General features: G+C 41.8%; 1 protein-coding gene across 1 annotated transcript in view; it reads right to left on the bottom strand.

Moving 5' to 3' along the window:
• Positions 1-2,506: 2,506 nt before the first annotated feature.
• The window catches only part of ANKRD55 (ankyrin repeat domain 55), a 50,791-nt gene continuing 36,384 nt past the window's right edge, over positions 2,507-16,913 (bottom strand). The window contains exons 10-11 of the mRNA XM_056325468.1: positions 13,072-13,173; positions 2,507-3,359 (exon numbers count right to left, since the gene is read on the bottom strand). Coding sequence (XP_056181443.1) covers positions 3,091-3,359; positions 13,072-13,173 — 371 coding nt within the window. The 3' untranslated portion in view covers positions 2,507-3,090. The remainder of the gene's footprint in view (positions 3,360-13,071; positions 13,174-16,913) is intronic.

Raw genomic sequence — 16,913 nt, 5'->3', positions numbered from 1 at the left:
AAAGATAAGAACAGTTCCTGGTGGGAACATTTCTGAGAATAATTTTAGTGCCGTATGAGCATTAATTTTTTAAAGATCTATTTTTGATAAATTGTGAACTACTTCTTTATTGACAGTGTACAGAAGAAACACATTAGAAAAGTGACCTGGATCTTAGTTCAGACTACCATGCATTTAAGACTGTCTGTTCAGCTAAGTACTGTGTTCTGTTCTATCCTTACCTTTGAACAGGCAAGTAGATTTGCATTTCTTTCCTGAAAAAGTCTTATTTCCTGGGTTGAAGACCCAGGAAAATAAACATTCCTTCCTAGGAAAAGATGAGGAAAAAAGGGGGAAATGATAGGAAAATATCAGCTAGCTGATGTCGCCTGTTATGCAAACTGATTGTATAGAGAGGAGGCGGTGGTAATGTGTGTTTGTAGCTTCAAGTTATGGCACCTGAAATTCTGTGTTTTTGAAGGAATTTCTTCTGAAAGGCAGTGTTATCTTTGATCAAAAATTGTTCATTAATCAGCTTTGTCTGCCCTTGCTGCATTAACAAAGCAATGCTGAATAGGAAAACCAGAAAGCTGATTACTTCTGTTCTGGGAATGGAAGTGTATAGCTTAAGGCATGGGGGAATGTCTCTCCCTTTCTCTCTTGCTGTAATACTGGAAACAAATGTGTTCAAGCTTCTATGGCAAACCAGCACAGACTGCTCCTGTATCATGTCTTCAGCTTGGAATCACAGATGGCAAATGAATGAGCACCACCATAGGTCTTATATGATTGCCATTTAGGCAGCCCAGGACTCTCCTGGTCCCTGGACAGTCAGGGTAACAGAAGAGGTGAGAGAGATTCACCCCCTCTCTTAAAGCCAATAATAACAATGAGGATCCCCTTCTACTCAGGAAAAATGAGTTGCAACATGTGACCTGCCTCTTTTGAGGCATTGCAGTTAATAGCAAAAAGCTCATTTTTCTTACCCACTCAAAATTACTAGAGTGGTGAAAAAGTTACAAACATCTGAATTCATTGGGATTTCCTTGCTGTGCTGTTTGGTCTTCCTTCCACACACTGTACCCGTTCCCAAGCAGTGTGTTAAACTAAAGATAATTTCTGCCAGACCGGTTACTTTGGGCTCTCACTCTGCAAAGACAAATCTCATTCTCCAAATGTCTACTTAGGGTTAACATAGAGGTTATTTGCTGCCAGCCAGAGCTGTATGAATTAATTTTTCCTTCTCCTTTGTGCAGTCTGCACTAAAACCATCTGGTCTGTACTGTTTGATAGTGGCTTAGGGTCTGCAATGAAGCTTGAATGTTTCTAGGAACTGACTTATGAACCACTTGCCTCTTGTGTGAGGCCACAGGGAGACGTACAAAAAGGCTGGGGTCAGAACAGAGAATCTGGGGGTTGCAAGTGGTGGAGTTCTAGGGCAGAGAAGCTTAGGGGCTCTGGAAAGCAGAGCAGCTCAGTGACCCTGTAGAGCAAATGCCAATCTGCGGCACTGTAGGAGGGACTCTGGACTCTTCAGCGAGGCTGAACTAAACAAGACTGGTCAGGTGCAAAGTCAGCATGCCAGAATTGATTTTTCCTTTAACAGCACATGCTTCTGTCATGCAGTATTTTTTCCATGTAGCCTTAGAAACTAGGTTGCCTGTCAGAGCCAAAGCACATGAACTTTTTACTCTCATGGATTTCAGCAAGAAGCTAGAGATTGACATCACTTGTTGAATTTGGACATTTGGATTTGACGTTTAAAAATAAAACATCCTTTTATTTGTGTGCAAAACTTTCCTCTTCCCTGTGTTGCATCAGAGCAGCTGTTGTGCTCTGCTTTTTTCTTTCTGGGACTGTCTGTGACAGCTACCAGCCATCCTTCTATTTACAGTCATTACCGCAAAGAAATTGGAAACTGCAGCAACTGGGACATGATTATCTTCTCTTTCATGTCAGGTTTGTCTTTTACTGTGACACAGCAAAAGAAATATTTGTACAGCTATCTAGAGATAACCAGAAATGCCATGTCCTAGTCGGAATGAGCTGCTGATGTAGAACTAATTAGGACAGGTTTACTATCAATAGTGACCAAAGGGGACTATCCCCCCCCACCCCTGCCCACAGTAATGCCCACAGCTCCTCTGTAATCAGAAGTGGGGAAGCCTCCAGAGTAATAGCAGCAAGATTTAGATAGGAATCTTTAAGCAAGCAGAGGCTGGCGTGTTTGTTGGCCTCTAGGAAACAGTCTTGTGAAATGTTTAGTTGGAGGCTTATAGCACTTGCCAAGGCTCTTGACTGAACAGCAGTCTGGCTAGATTTCCTTCTTCAGTTCAATGTTCAAAATGGTAAAATAATGTCTAATAACTCAGAACTGGGCAGTCCTTTTTTTAATGAAAATAACAATGCGCAATTACATTTTTGTCACTGAGGACTATGAAGAACTAAATGGAAGAGACTTAAATCTGTCAGTGCAATGAACAGTTTTGAATAGTGAGTGCTATAGCACTGCCTGTCCCACAGGGATTAGTGTTTCATTGTGCTTTTTTAGCTTGTTGAATTCACAAATGCCACAAACTTACAGTGTAGAAAGTATGTGAAAAACAAAGAGCCAAACCCCCTCATTTGCTAAAACTGCCTTTTATTTCGAACTTATCATTTTAATCTTAAAAAGATATTTTGGACGGCACACAGCCTCAGAATCAGCACCTTTGCATTTACAAACTACAGAGAATCCCTGTCAATTTATGTTTCCCTAACTGCAACTTTTAAATCACGCAGAAAATCTTACTCTTTGTTCCTGTTTTCTATGAAAGGCATAACAGCACATTGCTGCAACAAGATTGCATGTTATGAAGATTCCATTCACAAAATAGATTTAAAGCAAGTTAGATACTAATTTAGTAATTTCATCATAACTGCAAACTATAATGCAAATGCCTATATAAATACACAGTTCAGCTTTGGTGATATGCTACCTTTTCCTCTTTTTTGTTCATTTACACTCCAGTTCACAAGAGCATCATTAGTGCAAATTAATGAGGTTTTACTGTACAGTTATCTTGTAACAAGCTCTTAGATACATTTCAACTGATTGATGCAATTATTGAATTAATTTCCAGTGTCTGGTTTGGTGAGAGAGTTCTCAAGCTCTTCTGCAGGATTAGATTTCTTCTGGCTTGGGATAGCAGGTAGGACACGGCTTGGTTTCAGAGGCTCTCCTGATAGACCAGGCAAGAGAGAATAGAGCAAATGACTCTGAGAATGTCCCCTTTTCTGGGACCTGGAGGTTGGGGCTGGTGGGAGAATAACTGCACCAGTCCTTAGGGAATTTAAAGGCAGGGACTTAAACTTCTTAGCACCCTGAGATGGTAGCTGAACTAGAAGAAAAAAAAAAGACAAAAAGAGTGCACAGAAAGTGAAAAGCATGACATTTTTACAAATGAGTTTGCTACTTTCTTTGAACTGTTATTAGTTTGTCTTGTGTTGTGTGTACTCAAACCTGCATTTGGAAAATGTGATCAAAATTGAGTAAAAAGATCGCTAAAGCCTGGGAAGACTAATCTTCAGCTGAAGAAAACAACTCCAGTATTAAGCAATTTACATTGTGTTTGGTGATCAATAAGACCTGAGAAGTTCAAAAGTTTACTTTTGATAAGCAGAGAATCTATAATTTGTCTGAAGGAGACTTGTTCTGTTTGGAGAGATTTCCACAAGACATTTTTTCATCAAAAACCACAGGCTAAGTGAAATGGAAATGTTCCAAGGGATTGTATTATTTTTAACAAAACCTTTGGGGGAGGATGCTCTAGTACCCAGGGTAAATTCTCATCAAATTCTTAGGAAGATGAAATGGAAGAATGTGGAACACTGTGAGTTGCTCTAGGCACAGGCCATCATGAAGACAATTCAACTTGTGCTCTGCAAGTCACAGGCCACAAAAGTAGCCCGTTACCCTGGAGCGCACAGAGACCTGCACTGAAACACAAGAGCCACAGCTGTTGTATGTATTGTGCATCAGCAGTCTTGTAAGAAACTGTGAATTTAGATCATCCTTAATCTCCTGTGCACACTCTGCAGTGTAACATGGTTTGTGCTTTAAAGTTAATGTAGTTTTATATCTTCTTTAGATTGAAATCCTCATGCTCCTTCATTCAGGCAACTCACTAAATCCTGATTTTTAAAAAAGAGAATTTGAAAACTTCATTGTAGACCTATTTTCCTCTACCTTGGAATTTAATGTGAATTGCATTAACTTTTTTTCATTTAGTTCTTCATTTCATTCACAAGCAATTTGTATGGAAACAGTTTGGGTTTTTTATCTTAATTATATGAAGAGTTCCTTACTGGAGCTAATACCGTCTGTGTTTTGGCTACAGAATCTTCCTTGCAATTTCTCACATTAATTTTTCCTTGCTTGCATCCTCATCCCATCTGTGATTTCCTTCCATGTGCATCTGTTGTGATGAATATATGAGAGGCTATTAATGTTTTCCTTTGAGAATTTATAGTTTGAGTTTCTTCTCTACTGTTCATGACAGCCTACAGAAGGTTATTTGGATTCTTTGTCTATTTGACTGTCTTCATCCTTTGAAACTAATCACAAATGCTTCCTTGTGATCAAGTATTAAAAACCCTTCTCACTCGTCTTCAGAATGGTATCATGCTTGTGTCCTGGTTCTTTACATATAGGAAGAACCCTGCTATAAAGCACTCTGCTCAAAAGCTGACCATCTCAGTCTGTCATTATCTTTCCATTTCCTAGTCAACTCCAATGAAAATATGAGTGTTTATGTTTGCATTTTTCCTGGCAGCTCCCTTGATTATTACCCTTTCATAATCTCTGACAGAAATTTTCCTGGTGCAGATTCAGTGAAATTCTACATAAATAAGAAATGGAGAATATTCTTTCTTAACCCAATGAAAATCTTTTGTAATTCCAGAGAAATATCCAAAGTTAATCTAGATTGGGACCATTTTAATAGAGGATAAATTGATAAGTGAACTGATTTCTTTTAGAAATAACAGACTACATAATCAATTTACATGAACACTTGTGATAAGCTGGACCTTACAAGTTAATGTTGACCATAAAAAAAATTGCCAAACCAAACTAAAAATTCAGCACACTTGAGGACCTCATAAATAGAATAATGGATGAAGTTTCTTGAGGGCTGAAGTGAGGAATTATGTAGTTTTCGTATAGAAGGATTACTAACTTTGTCACAATTTTTCATAAAAAATAAGGTAGATCCATTACTATAATGTGGACACACACCTGATGAAAAAAATGCACTCAAGATGTCATTTTCTGGAGAGCAGGTTTACAGTGCAAAATCTTAGAATCATAGAATGGTTTAGGTTGGAAGGGACCCTAAAGATCACCTTTCTATCCTTGCCATGGGCAGGGATGGCTTCCACTAGACCGGGTTGCTCAAAGTCCCATCCAACCTGGCCTTCAACACTTCCAGGGATGGGGCATCCACAGCTTCTCTGGACAACCTGTTCCAGTGTCTCGCCACCCTCACAGTAAAGAATTTCTTCCCAATATCTCATCTAAATCTATCCCATTTCAGTTTAAAGCCTTTACCCCCTGTTCTGTCACTATATGTCCTTGTAAAAAGTCCTTTTCTGGTTTTATTGTAGTCCCCCTTTAGGTACTTGTCCTAGTTGCTGGCTGGGGTTAAACCACAACAGTCCTGGAGGGCCGCTATAAGGTCTCCCTGGAGCCTTCTCTTCTCCAGGCTGAACAACCCCAGCCCTCTCAGCCTGTCTTTATAGCAGAAGTTCTCCATCCCTCTGATAATCAGTAAGAAATTCAGATAATAAAACTCAGTAAAGGCAAATGCAAACCACTACCCTTAGGGAATACAAACAGAGAAATCCCAAACCACCAAAAGTCCAAATGTAGGGTGGGTAGTAACTGGCTAGGCGAGTAACAGTCCTGCAGGTAACTGGGTTCACAGACTGTGCCTGAGTCAGACATACACTGAAGAAATTCACGCAGAAACCCTGCAGCTTCTGTGCCTTGGCAAAGCAGAAGCACATCAGTCATGTCACGGAAGCCCTTCTGTGTCTGTAGATTCACTATTACATAATTAGTAAGTCAGAAATTTGCCCTGTTGAAAAAAATGTTACCTCTAACGTCTGCAGTGGGCACTGAAAAAACTTTGCAACTATGGGGTTTTTTTACTGTATACATTGCACAAAAGAGGCTAAAGTTTTTGCCATATTCCCCCGTACCATATGCCATATACTCACTTTATCTTTCATTATTTATTTATCAGGAGCATTAAATCTCTTAAGACTCACCAGGTATCTATTTGGGGCAAAGCAGAATCTTTATGGAGAGGATTTAAAAAATCGGTAATTTTTCTTTTCATGTAAATTTCAGTATAATTCAAATTGTGATGGCCTGAGCAGCCAGGGTTTACTACATCTGCCTCCCTTTTGGCAATGCAGTGTAATTCGTGGGTCACATTCAAGATCACTCATGTTCAGATGTTCAGGAAATTGCTTAGTTCTGCTTTCCATAAAAAAAATTATACCATTAATACTTTGCTTTATTTTGTGTTGAACTTGTGTGAATCAGGCAGGGCTAAATACAATAAATGAGCCCATCTGTTTTCTGGCACATGACAAAATGCTCTGAGTTTATTGACATTTTGGTGTGTAAACAAATGCATATTGAGAGTCTCACTTGTTTCCCTTTCTGGAGCATAGGCATGTGTTCATGCATTCAAAGATCACACCGCTGTAAGGTAACTTGAGAACACTTTACATATTAGACAAGGCCTTAGCGATGGGTTTAAGTAGGGCAACAGCAGCCATAGTTTAACTTCACCGCCATGACTGGGTAGCTATCACAAACCCATGCTCATGGACCTGAAAGTTCTGGTGGACAGCAAGGTGCCCATGAGCCAGCAGTGTGCCCTTGTGGCCAAGGCGGCCAGTGAGATCCTGGGGGGCATTAGGGGAACGTGGCCAGCAGGTCGAGGGAGGTGGTTGTCCCCCTTGGCTCTGACCCGGTGAGGCTGCATCTGGAGTGCTGTGTCCAGTTGTGGGCTTCCAGTTCAACAGAGGCAGAGGGTCCAGTAGCGGGCTACAAAGATGATGAGGGGATTGGATCATCTCCCTTCTGAGGAAAGGCTGAGAGAGCTGAGCCTTTTTAGCCTGGAGAAGACTGAGGGTATCTTATCAATGCATACAAATACCTTAAGGGTGGGTGTCAGGAGGACAGGGCCAGGCTCTTTTCAGCCATGCCAAGTGACAGGACAAGTTTGTGGCAACAGCCACAAACTGCAACACAGGAATTTCCATCTGAATAGGAGAAAAAAATCCTTTACTTTGAGAGTGACAGAGCACTGGAACAGGCTGCCCAGACAGGCTGTGGAATCTCCTTCTCTGGAGACGTTGAAACCTGCCTGGACACAGTTCTGTGCAACCTGCTCCAGGTGAACCTGCTTTAGCAGGGAGTTGGACTAGATGATCTCCAGAGGTCCCTTCCAACACCAATCATTCTGTCATTCAAAGAAGTAAAAAACAGCACCCAAACATCAGTGCTTTCCACCTAGTCCTACATACTGTACTCAGTTTCAGATATTTCATAAGGATTTTGGGACTGGTACATGTATGGTTGAAATAATACACATAATGAAATAATACATATAATGACTGGTATTAGTGTATGTATTGAAACACACAAGCCTGGACCCAGCACTGGGGTCTGTGAGAGACAGAACTCTAAAGGCTGGCTGCCATACATTCAGAAGCTATGTACAGCAAAAGCACCAGTAATTGTTCACATTCAGAGGGCAGAGTCAGCTACAGAAGACCTAGTGATACAATAAGAGCTACTAATTCAGGGAGCCTTTTCTACTCAGTAGTAACTTTCAAGTGGCTGCTATTACAAACTGCAGAGGCAAGAATAAGGCTGTCAGTGAGGCATTGCCCAAGGAGTACGTACTCCAGCAGAAGGGATGGCTCTTAGATTCTCTTCCTTTTGCAAGCATTGGATATAGTGGCCCTCTGCAGAGAGGAGAGTGCTTTGTGGAATCCTTTGCTGTTAACTTGGGAAAGAAGGAATTTCAAAACATGATGAATAACAGCAAAAACAACCACTGATCCACAGAAAATACTGTGAAATGACCTGCAGCCATAGATAATTCCCACCCCCTCCAGCAAGTAATAACCTCACTATGGCTTCAGACCTTTTAAGCCACATGAAGAAGTGAGAGCAGTGGAGAGTTCTCTAGTAGTATTTGCTTGGGAAATTATTCTAGCACTGTGTGTGCAGTGTGTGATAGCTGTAAGCCTGTTTTCCAGGGCTCACTGGGAGAGTTGTGTGATGAGATAGAAAGGGTGTGCTAGGGGTAGAGCAACAGCATGCAGAATAACAGAGATGCCAGGCTGTGCTGAGGCTACAAAAGAAGCCATGTGAGGGACCTCTCTGGCACTGGAAATATCTGGAGGGTGGGAGTTTATAAACCATGGTTTAAAGTCACTCAAGTACTCTTTTCCTAGGCTACTGTTCCATTCCTATTATCCTCTTTCTAATCTGTATTTTTAAATATTTTTGCTTAGAGATTAAAGCATCTCTTCCTTTTTTTCATTGCCCTTCCTTTTTTGGGAAATTCTTCTTCTTTCTGTTAACCTCTGAGTAGTTTCAGTTCTCTTTCTAATTTATGCTTATTTTATTGTTCTAGCACCCTGGTTGCCTTCCCCCCCGGCTGCCCCGCACTGGCTTTGTGGCATGTTTTTAACACACATTTTGTGTAACAAAATTATTACACACAAATCTTTATATTCAAACTGTCGAGGAAGACATTTGCCTGGATAAAGGCTGTGTCCAGAACAGCAGTATTTTTAGGGCTGGATAGAGGATGAGTGAAATCTTTGCTCTGAATCAGTTACTTGGAAAGCTCTAGGGTCAAATTTGTATTAACAGAAGAAATGTGATCTGTTTAGCAAATAACTTCAGTTTTCTGTTCTTGGCTTGAAGCAAGAACAGAAAAATTCAAGCAGTAAAGGCACCTGGATAAATGTGCTGTGTTAGTTAATTAAACCATGACTATTAACTGTGATAATTGTATCTTATTTGTAAAACACAGGTTTTGGAATTAGACTAGAACGAAAACCCTGGCTGTTTGTCTCAATTACTGCAAAAACATCAGTGATGATGAAATCATTTTTTACGATTTTGCTTACAACTATGTTTATAAGACACTGAGAACATTAGTAGAAAGCTTAAAAACAGAAGACTTGGAGCTGGGGTTTTGAAAGCACTTTTCTTTCCTCTGAGAGCAGAGGAGACCACCTCAGTATTGCACATATCTCTGCTTTTCTTCTTCCTCTCTTCTTCCACTTAGCAGCAGTGCTGGATTCTGTATTCCCCCTACCTAACCTGATGTTCCCTATAAAGCTACCTCAGCTGTTTCGTTTTTAGTGATATTGTTATAGCTGCAGAATTGCTTCTGAAACTGAGATCATAAGAGGCAATTAATCTTAAATTTAGCTCTGAAATGTGAATGCTTTAGGACCTGGCTGACCTGCAGGATGACATATAGTAAGCTGCAAATCCTCATCCAAAATACACTGGGGGATTTGCACTTAGTGGAGCACAAGAATGTGAGGGCAGGACACTGCTGGGAGTAGGGCTAGTGTTTGGATGTGAAGAACATTTCCCAGCCACTGGCTGAATCCTGCCTGGACACTCACTAAGTCTTGAAATTCTGCTGGGGCTGTGGGAGCAGGGTGAGACTTTCCCTGCTCTTTGGGACCTTGCTTGTTACTGCTTTGGGAATGAGGAGCTGGCTGAAAGTGCAGAGGAAAAAAAGGCTGCTGCTTTCTCCAGCCTGTTCTTTTAGCTCCTATGTTATAGAAGCTACCCAAACCAGTTGCTGTTAGAATGAGTGACACCCATCCTCATGTGAAATCTAGTCTATGTGCTGTGCTTAATAGAGAGAGATAGGACATCTCTTCACCTATCTAACATTTAGAAAATTACAAAGTTTTTGGAAACCTGATGATTTTGTTCTAATCCTCTTCCCCCTAATTTTTGCTAGCAAAAGGACACAAAAATCAGTGTCATGGTATTTTTCGCGCTGTCTGCAGAAAAGTCATTCCTTATCCTGGCTTTCATCTCACATATCCAACCTTTCTCTGCCAGGCAGTCATTAGGGTGTAGTCATCCATCTCTTTACATCTTGTAAGTCACCATGTTATATCATGTCTTGCCCCCTGTGAAAAGCTGCTGGATCCTACAAGCATATGCAATCAAGAGTGAAACAGAGTGTGAAAAATCCTATGTCTATGAGAATTCCAGTCACCACTGCTCTGGGAAAGAAGTGTAGAACCAAACTCTCCTCTGTATTGATGTGCATTGCTTTTACTAGGCCAACTCTTTGGAACTCATTGGAGTAAACAGGTTGTGATCCATAGCACAGTCCAGCTGGAGGTGGGCCAGTCAGTAGTGTAATACCCCAGGAACTGGTAGAGGGCTAGTACTATTTAATGTCTTCATTAGTGACTTGGATGATGGGGCACAGTGCACCTTCTGCAAGTCTGCAAATTACATGAAACTGGGGCAGATGACTGATAGAGCAGATGGGTGTGTTGCCATTCAGAGAGACCTTGACAGGCTGGAGAAATGGACAGACGAGACTCTCACAAAGGGAAATGTAAAGTCCTGCACCTGGGGAGGAATAACTGCTTGCACCAATACATGCTGAGGATCAAACAGCTGAAAAGGAGCTTCTCAGAAAGGGACCTGGGACCCACCGACAGGCAGCAAGCTGAGCATGAGCCAGCAATGTGCCCATATAGCAAAGAGAGCCAACATCACCTGGGGCTGCATTAGGAAGAGCATTGCCAGTAGATTGTGGGAGGTGATCCTTCCCCTCTACTCACTACTGGTGAGACACATATGGAATACTGTGTCCAGTATTGGGGCCTCTAGTAAAAGAGAGACATGGTCATACTGGATAGGATTTAAGGGATTGGAGTGTCCAAACTTAAAGGGGAGGGTAAAAGAGCTGGGACTGTTCAGCCTTGAGAAGGCAACTCAGGGGATCTTGTTAATATGTATTGGGGGGAGTAATGAAGGAGTCAGACTTTTCTCCGTGGTGTCCTATGAAGGAAAAAAAGAGTCAATGGGCACAAATAGGATGAGGAAAAAGCCTGAGGTACTTAATGCTTTCTTTGCCTCAGTCTTTAATTGTAAGACCAGTTGTTTTCTGGTTACGCAGTCCCCTGAGCTGGAAGACAGAGACAGGGAGCAGAGTGAAAACCGCATAATCCAAGGGAAAATAGTCACCTATGTGCTATACCACTTAGACACACATGAATCTATGGAGCTGGATGGGATCCATCCAAGGGTACTGAGGGAGCTGGCAGAAGAGCTCGCCAAGCCACTTTCCATCATTTATTAGCAGTTCTGGCCAACCAGGAGACTAGAGGTCAGCCAGTGTGATGCCCACCTACAAGAAGGGCAGGAAGGAGGATCTGGGGAACTACAGGCCTGTCAGCCTGACCTCGGTGCTGGGGAAGGTCATGGAGCAGATCATCCTGAGTGCCATCACGTGGCATGTGTGGGACAGCCAGGGGATCAGGCCCAGCCAGCACGCGTTTAAGAAGGGTAGGCCCTGCTGGACCAGCCTCATCTCCTTCTATGACAAGGTGACCCCCCTAGGGGATGAGAGAAAAGCTGTGGATGTTGTGTACCTGGACCTTCGTAAAGCCTTTGACATTGTCTCCCACAGCATTCTCCCGGAGAAACGCTGCTCATGGCCTGGATGGGTGTGCTCTGTGCTGGGTGAACAGCTGGCTGGACGGCTGAGCCCAAAGAGTGGTGGTGAGTGGAGTTAAATTGAGTTGGCAGCCAGTAACACGTGGTGTTCCCCAGGGCTCAGTATGGGGCCAGTTTTGTTTCATATCTTTATTGATGATGTGGATGAAGGGATTGAGTGCATCCTCAGTAAGTTTGCAGACAACACCAAGACGGGGGGAGTGTTGATCTGCTGGAGGGCAGGAGGATCTGCAGAGGGGTCTGGGCAGGCAGGACTGACTGGCTGAGACCAGCTGGGTCACAACAACCCCTTGCAATGTTACAGGCCTGGGGAAAAGTGGCTGGAAAGCCGCTTGGTGGTAAAGAACCTGGGGATGCTGGCTGGTGGCTAGCTGAATGTGAGCCAGCAGTGTGCCCAGGTGGCCAAGAAGGCCAGCAGCATCCTGGCTTGTATCCAAAACAGCATGGCCAGCAGGACTAAGGAATTGATTGTCCCACTGTACTCACTGGGGTGAGGCCACACCTCGAATACTGTGTTCAGTTTTGAGCCCCTCACTACAAGAGGGACGTTGAGGTGCTGAAGTGTGTCCAAAGGGCAGCAAAGCTGGTGAAGGGCCTAGAGAACAAGTCCTGTGAGGAGCAGCTGAGGGTACTGGAGCTGTTTAGCCTGGAGAAAATTAGTTTCAGAGGAGACCTCATCACTCTCTATAGCTACCCGACAGGATGTTGTAGACAGGTGGAGGTAGTCTCTTCCCCCAGATAACAAGTGATAGGACAAGAGAGAATGGCCTCAAGTTGCACCAGGGGAGGTTTAGATTGGGTATTAGGAAAAAATGATTCACCAAAAGGGTGGTCAAGTATTGGTATAGGCTGCCCAGGAAGTGGTTGAGTTATCTATCTGGAGATATTTAAAAGACGTGTAGATGTAGCACCTGGGGACATGGTTTAGTGGTGGACTTGGTAGTGTTAGGTTAATGGTTGGACTTCCATCTCAAAGGTCTTTTCCAACCTAAATGATTCTATGGTTCTATGAAAGGGTTGTTAGACACTGGAACAGTTGCCCAGAGAAGTTGTATAATCCCCATCCTTAGAGACATTTAAAAACTAATTGGATATGATCCTGAGGAATCTTCTGTAGGTGACCCCTCTATGGGCAGGGGGATTATACTAGACAATCTCCAAAGGAGCATTCCAACATCAGCCTTTCTATGATGTTGTGAAAAAGGAACATGAAACCTCCCTCAAGCCCTCAGATGCAGTGGTGGTGGCACAGTTTGATCCTGTAACTGAGACTTGCCTGTACTTACTTTTGTGAACACAGTGGTTGGGTATGGGAGCTAGGCTGTTCCGTACAGGAGTAAGGTTTTTTGTTTTGGGTTGGTCTATGGGCATCTGTTGAAATTTTTTACCTGTGAAAGACAAAGATAATCTGTTACCATAAGAAAATAATTGTAAATAATACAGTGCACTGTAGATCTCTGGCTTCTAGAAAAAAAGGAAAACATAGCAATTCTCAGAAATAAGTAATAACAACAGACTGACTATTGCTTTGTTCTCTTCATGTTCACTAAGAAGAGTGATTGATTTAATATAGCTTTCACATGTACCCTTATCACTTCCTCTCATATAATATAGTAACTGGTCTTAAAACAGGCACAGTCCAGTAACCAGGTCCATGTAAGAATATTTGGACAATAAATTTACAGAAAGATTCAACCAGATGGATTTGATTTCAGAATCAAAGCTTTAGTTTACAAGCTTTTCTAATAGGGTCTCAGCCCTTCTAAGTACTAGAACACAAACGGAGTTCAACTGCTGGCTGGAAAATGAGACTGGCAGAAGTCTATCAGGCAGAAAAGACGAGCTTTGAGAGTGTTTTGCTGCAGAGAAAACATAGCAGAACTGATATAAACTGATACTGATTCTTACTAAACTCTGTTCATGGCAATTTCGTTATTACCAAGAAGAATAGATACTGGAAAATGGCAGATTAATTGACTAACTGTGGCATTCCACTGGCTAAGATTAAAGTTAACTTTGGTCTAGTACTATTATAAAGATGGTATGTTCGAAGATGTAATGCAATTCACTACATAAATGACACACCAGAAATTATTAAAAAAGTAGAAACTCAAGCACAAAATCAACATTTTACTCAGATACTTTGCCTGAGTTGATCTTATTCTGTGATGTTTGAGTCCCTCAGATTTTCCTTTTTTGTTATTTGCAGCTCTGAGATGAGCCTTGTAAGGAGTCTTGAGTGGTCTTGCACTGTGGCATTGCAACATAGGTCATTGCAGAGCAGGCACAGGCTCTGTTGGCCCACAGAGACGAGGGGACACTCAGGCTGGATGTAGCAGGACATCTTAAGCAATAGGAAGAAACGGAATAGTATAAATTGCCTTTGTGGCTTTGTAGTTGGTACTTGAAAACACCGATGTTTTGCTGGGCTGTGCAAGATAAAGCTATAGGAAAACAGTTGTACGAAGTTTCCTAGAGGTGCACTGAAGCAGTTGTCAAGACTGCTGTGACTATGTTACTGACTAAATGGATTCTGTGTGAAAGGAGCCGAAGAGGTGTTTATCAGACAAACCCTCATGTTATAGTGCACCCTTCAGCTCAGTGTGGAGCAAGATTCTGGTCCAAAGACCACGGCAGTTGGTAGACAATGGACAAATTTACTGGATCCTGTGGGTAAAGCTGATGTGTATTGGGCTAAAGCAAGAAGAACATCTTATGCGTGAGTTGTGTCTAATAGAAATGGACTTTGGTTTCCTTTTCCCATATTTTACTCTTCATTTAGTCTTGAACACTTCTCCAGTGTGATCAAAGAGTGAGTGCAAAAGGTCGTGCATTTCTTCATAGATATTGCATCCACTGTGCAGAAAAAAAATAACTATTCCAAAATAGCAGAGTATCAAGCTTGCTGCTCCCAATAGTGCAATTTGAGTTACATTGGTTTCACTGATGCTTATACTGAGAACTAATGGCTTATTATGTATGTACCATTATGGCCATGATGATGGGAGATATGTTTTTCTATCAAGAGATATGTTTATTTTGTAAAGGGGAGTATCTGGTAGCAAAAACAACAGTACAAACATTTGTAAGACTGATATGAATGCTTTGGAAAAGAACCCTTGTCTAAAAGTTCTGGCATTGAGTGGAAGTATTTATTCTTCTGCTCTTCCTTTTTACCCGCACCATATAATATCAAAGAAGAAAAGTTTTTCTTTCTTAAAGATACTAACTTTGTCATCCTCAAGAGCATTTTTATGATGGCATTTGTTTTTGAAAAGTGGAAAGAAGGCATTTTCATTATCGTAAAATGCAAGACTGTTCTGCATTTGTTTACTGACATTTTTTACAAGTTGTTCTTTGATTTTCCTTTGCATTTATGTAGGTGAACCACCACATTGTGGTGTGTTTTGTGGAAAGGTTGTAAATGTTATAATGAATGTCTGATGTAAATCAGTCCTTCAGTTTCAGAAAGAAACAGCCACACTGATCAGCTTTGCTCTGCTTTTTCCTGGCCAAGAAGTGCTTCATATTGGACTATACCATACTGCTAATGCCAACATAAGCTTAATAATATTTTCTACATTACTTGTTTAAGAAAATAGAAGGTACTGGGTTGCTGTAATAAAATCTTTAATAAAATACCACCTTAGACTTGGAATGATAGTAATCTAGAAGATGAGTGGGTCATAGGAGGAGGTTCCAGCTGATTAGAGGTTGCTAAGAGCTGCCTTATTTTTGAGACAGGCTTCCTTCTACCCAAACACTTGGATTTTCTCTGTTTACAAAATTTTCCCTGTGGAAAGTAGATGGCAGTACATTTTGCAAAAAGGAATGATTGCAAAGCTCATAAATACAAAATGCTTCAGATTGTGGATGCCAGCTCAGCACTGTGGCTGGCAAGCACTCTTACAATATTGACAGTAGTTTTTGGTATAGTTCTTTCTTCTCCCCAGTGGAGGGCAAGACAAAGTAGTTATTGTGTGAGAAACCAGTGGCATGATAGTAAAGTAAGTCTCACTGCTACCCACAGCAACCTCTCCACTTTCTGTAGGTGCTAAGGCTCAGCTAGTAAATTGACTCATCTTTCATTTCCAGAAGCACAGAAAACAGAACAAAAAACCTCCAAGAAAATCCCCACTTATATGCCAGCTGCCTTAGTAGCAGTAGGCACAAAAATTAGCTCTGACTTTAATAAAAGGCATGGTCATGCAAGACAATCAATACTGTGTGTCGGCTGAGAAAAAATTTTTTAAATTGAGCTCCACTGGATTATTGATACCTATAATCCTGCCCTGGGTATTCGGTGATTAGGAAATTATATGTAGCCCGCACAGTCATGACTTGAGAAATGCAGTATTAACACTTCAGTGCTCTTCAAAGACCAGATGTTGTTTCCCTCAGCTAGGCCTCCTGCAGAAAAAAAACCCTGAAATATCTTTCTTCAGAGACAGCTGCCTGCACGGCACTGCTGGCTGGGCTGGAGCCAGGCTTACTTTGCTTCTGATCCCTTTAAGTCCTGCAGGCACAGTGCACTGGAGACGTGGAAACCCTGGAGTCAAAGCGTAAACACCGTTCTAATTCACAGCAAGTCAGGTGGCTTTAATTACAGGGACAGACAGATTTAAACCACACATATAGGCATGAAGAGGGATAAGCAGATCTTTTTAGCGTGAAGAAATGTGAGACAGTATCTGGGTTGTGCAGTGTATTCCTGTCAGACACTCTCTGCCTCCTTACAAGCTTTTAATTCACATACTTCAGTGGAATCCCTTTTTGCTAGCTGCAGGAATCTTTTTATTGTTGGAGAGACTTGTTAAAGGGAGCTGGTACACAGAGAACTGGACTTAAAGCAGACTCAGGCTTTTTTTTCTTTGAGGGAGATAATAAATGGTCAGAGATAAACTTACTTAGTCTTCCTTTGGACATGTAAAGACAGCTCCCACTGTAACAATTGAATTTCCCATAATTGATGTGATTTTGCTCTCATTCTGCTTGTAGACTGCTGGTGCTATAGTGAGCTCTTGTGCAGATCATGGAGCACTGAATAGATGCACAGGGTCCATCCTGATTCAGCTAGTTGCAGCTTTTTGTCATAGGATGTTCATAGAAAACCACCTGTCCTTCTGTC

This window comes from Falco biarmicus, chromosome Z, assembly GCF_023638135.1.
Source record: "Falco biarmicus isolate bFalBia1 chromosome Z, bFalBia1.pri, whole genome shotgun sequence".
Classification (NCBI taxonomy): domain Eukaryota; kingdom Metazoa; phylum Chordata; class Aves; order Falconiformes; family Falconidae; genus Falco; species Falco biarmicus.
The sequence above is the reverse complement of the archived record's forward strand: the minus strand, read 5'-3'. Positions and strand labels throughout refer to the sequence as shown.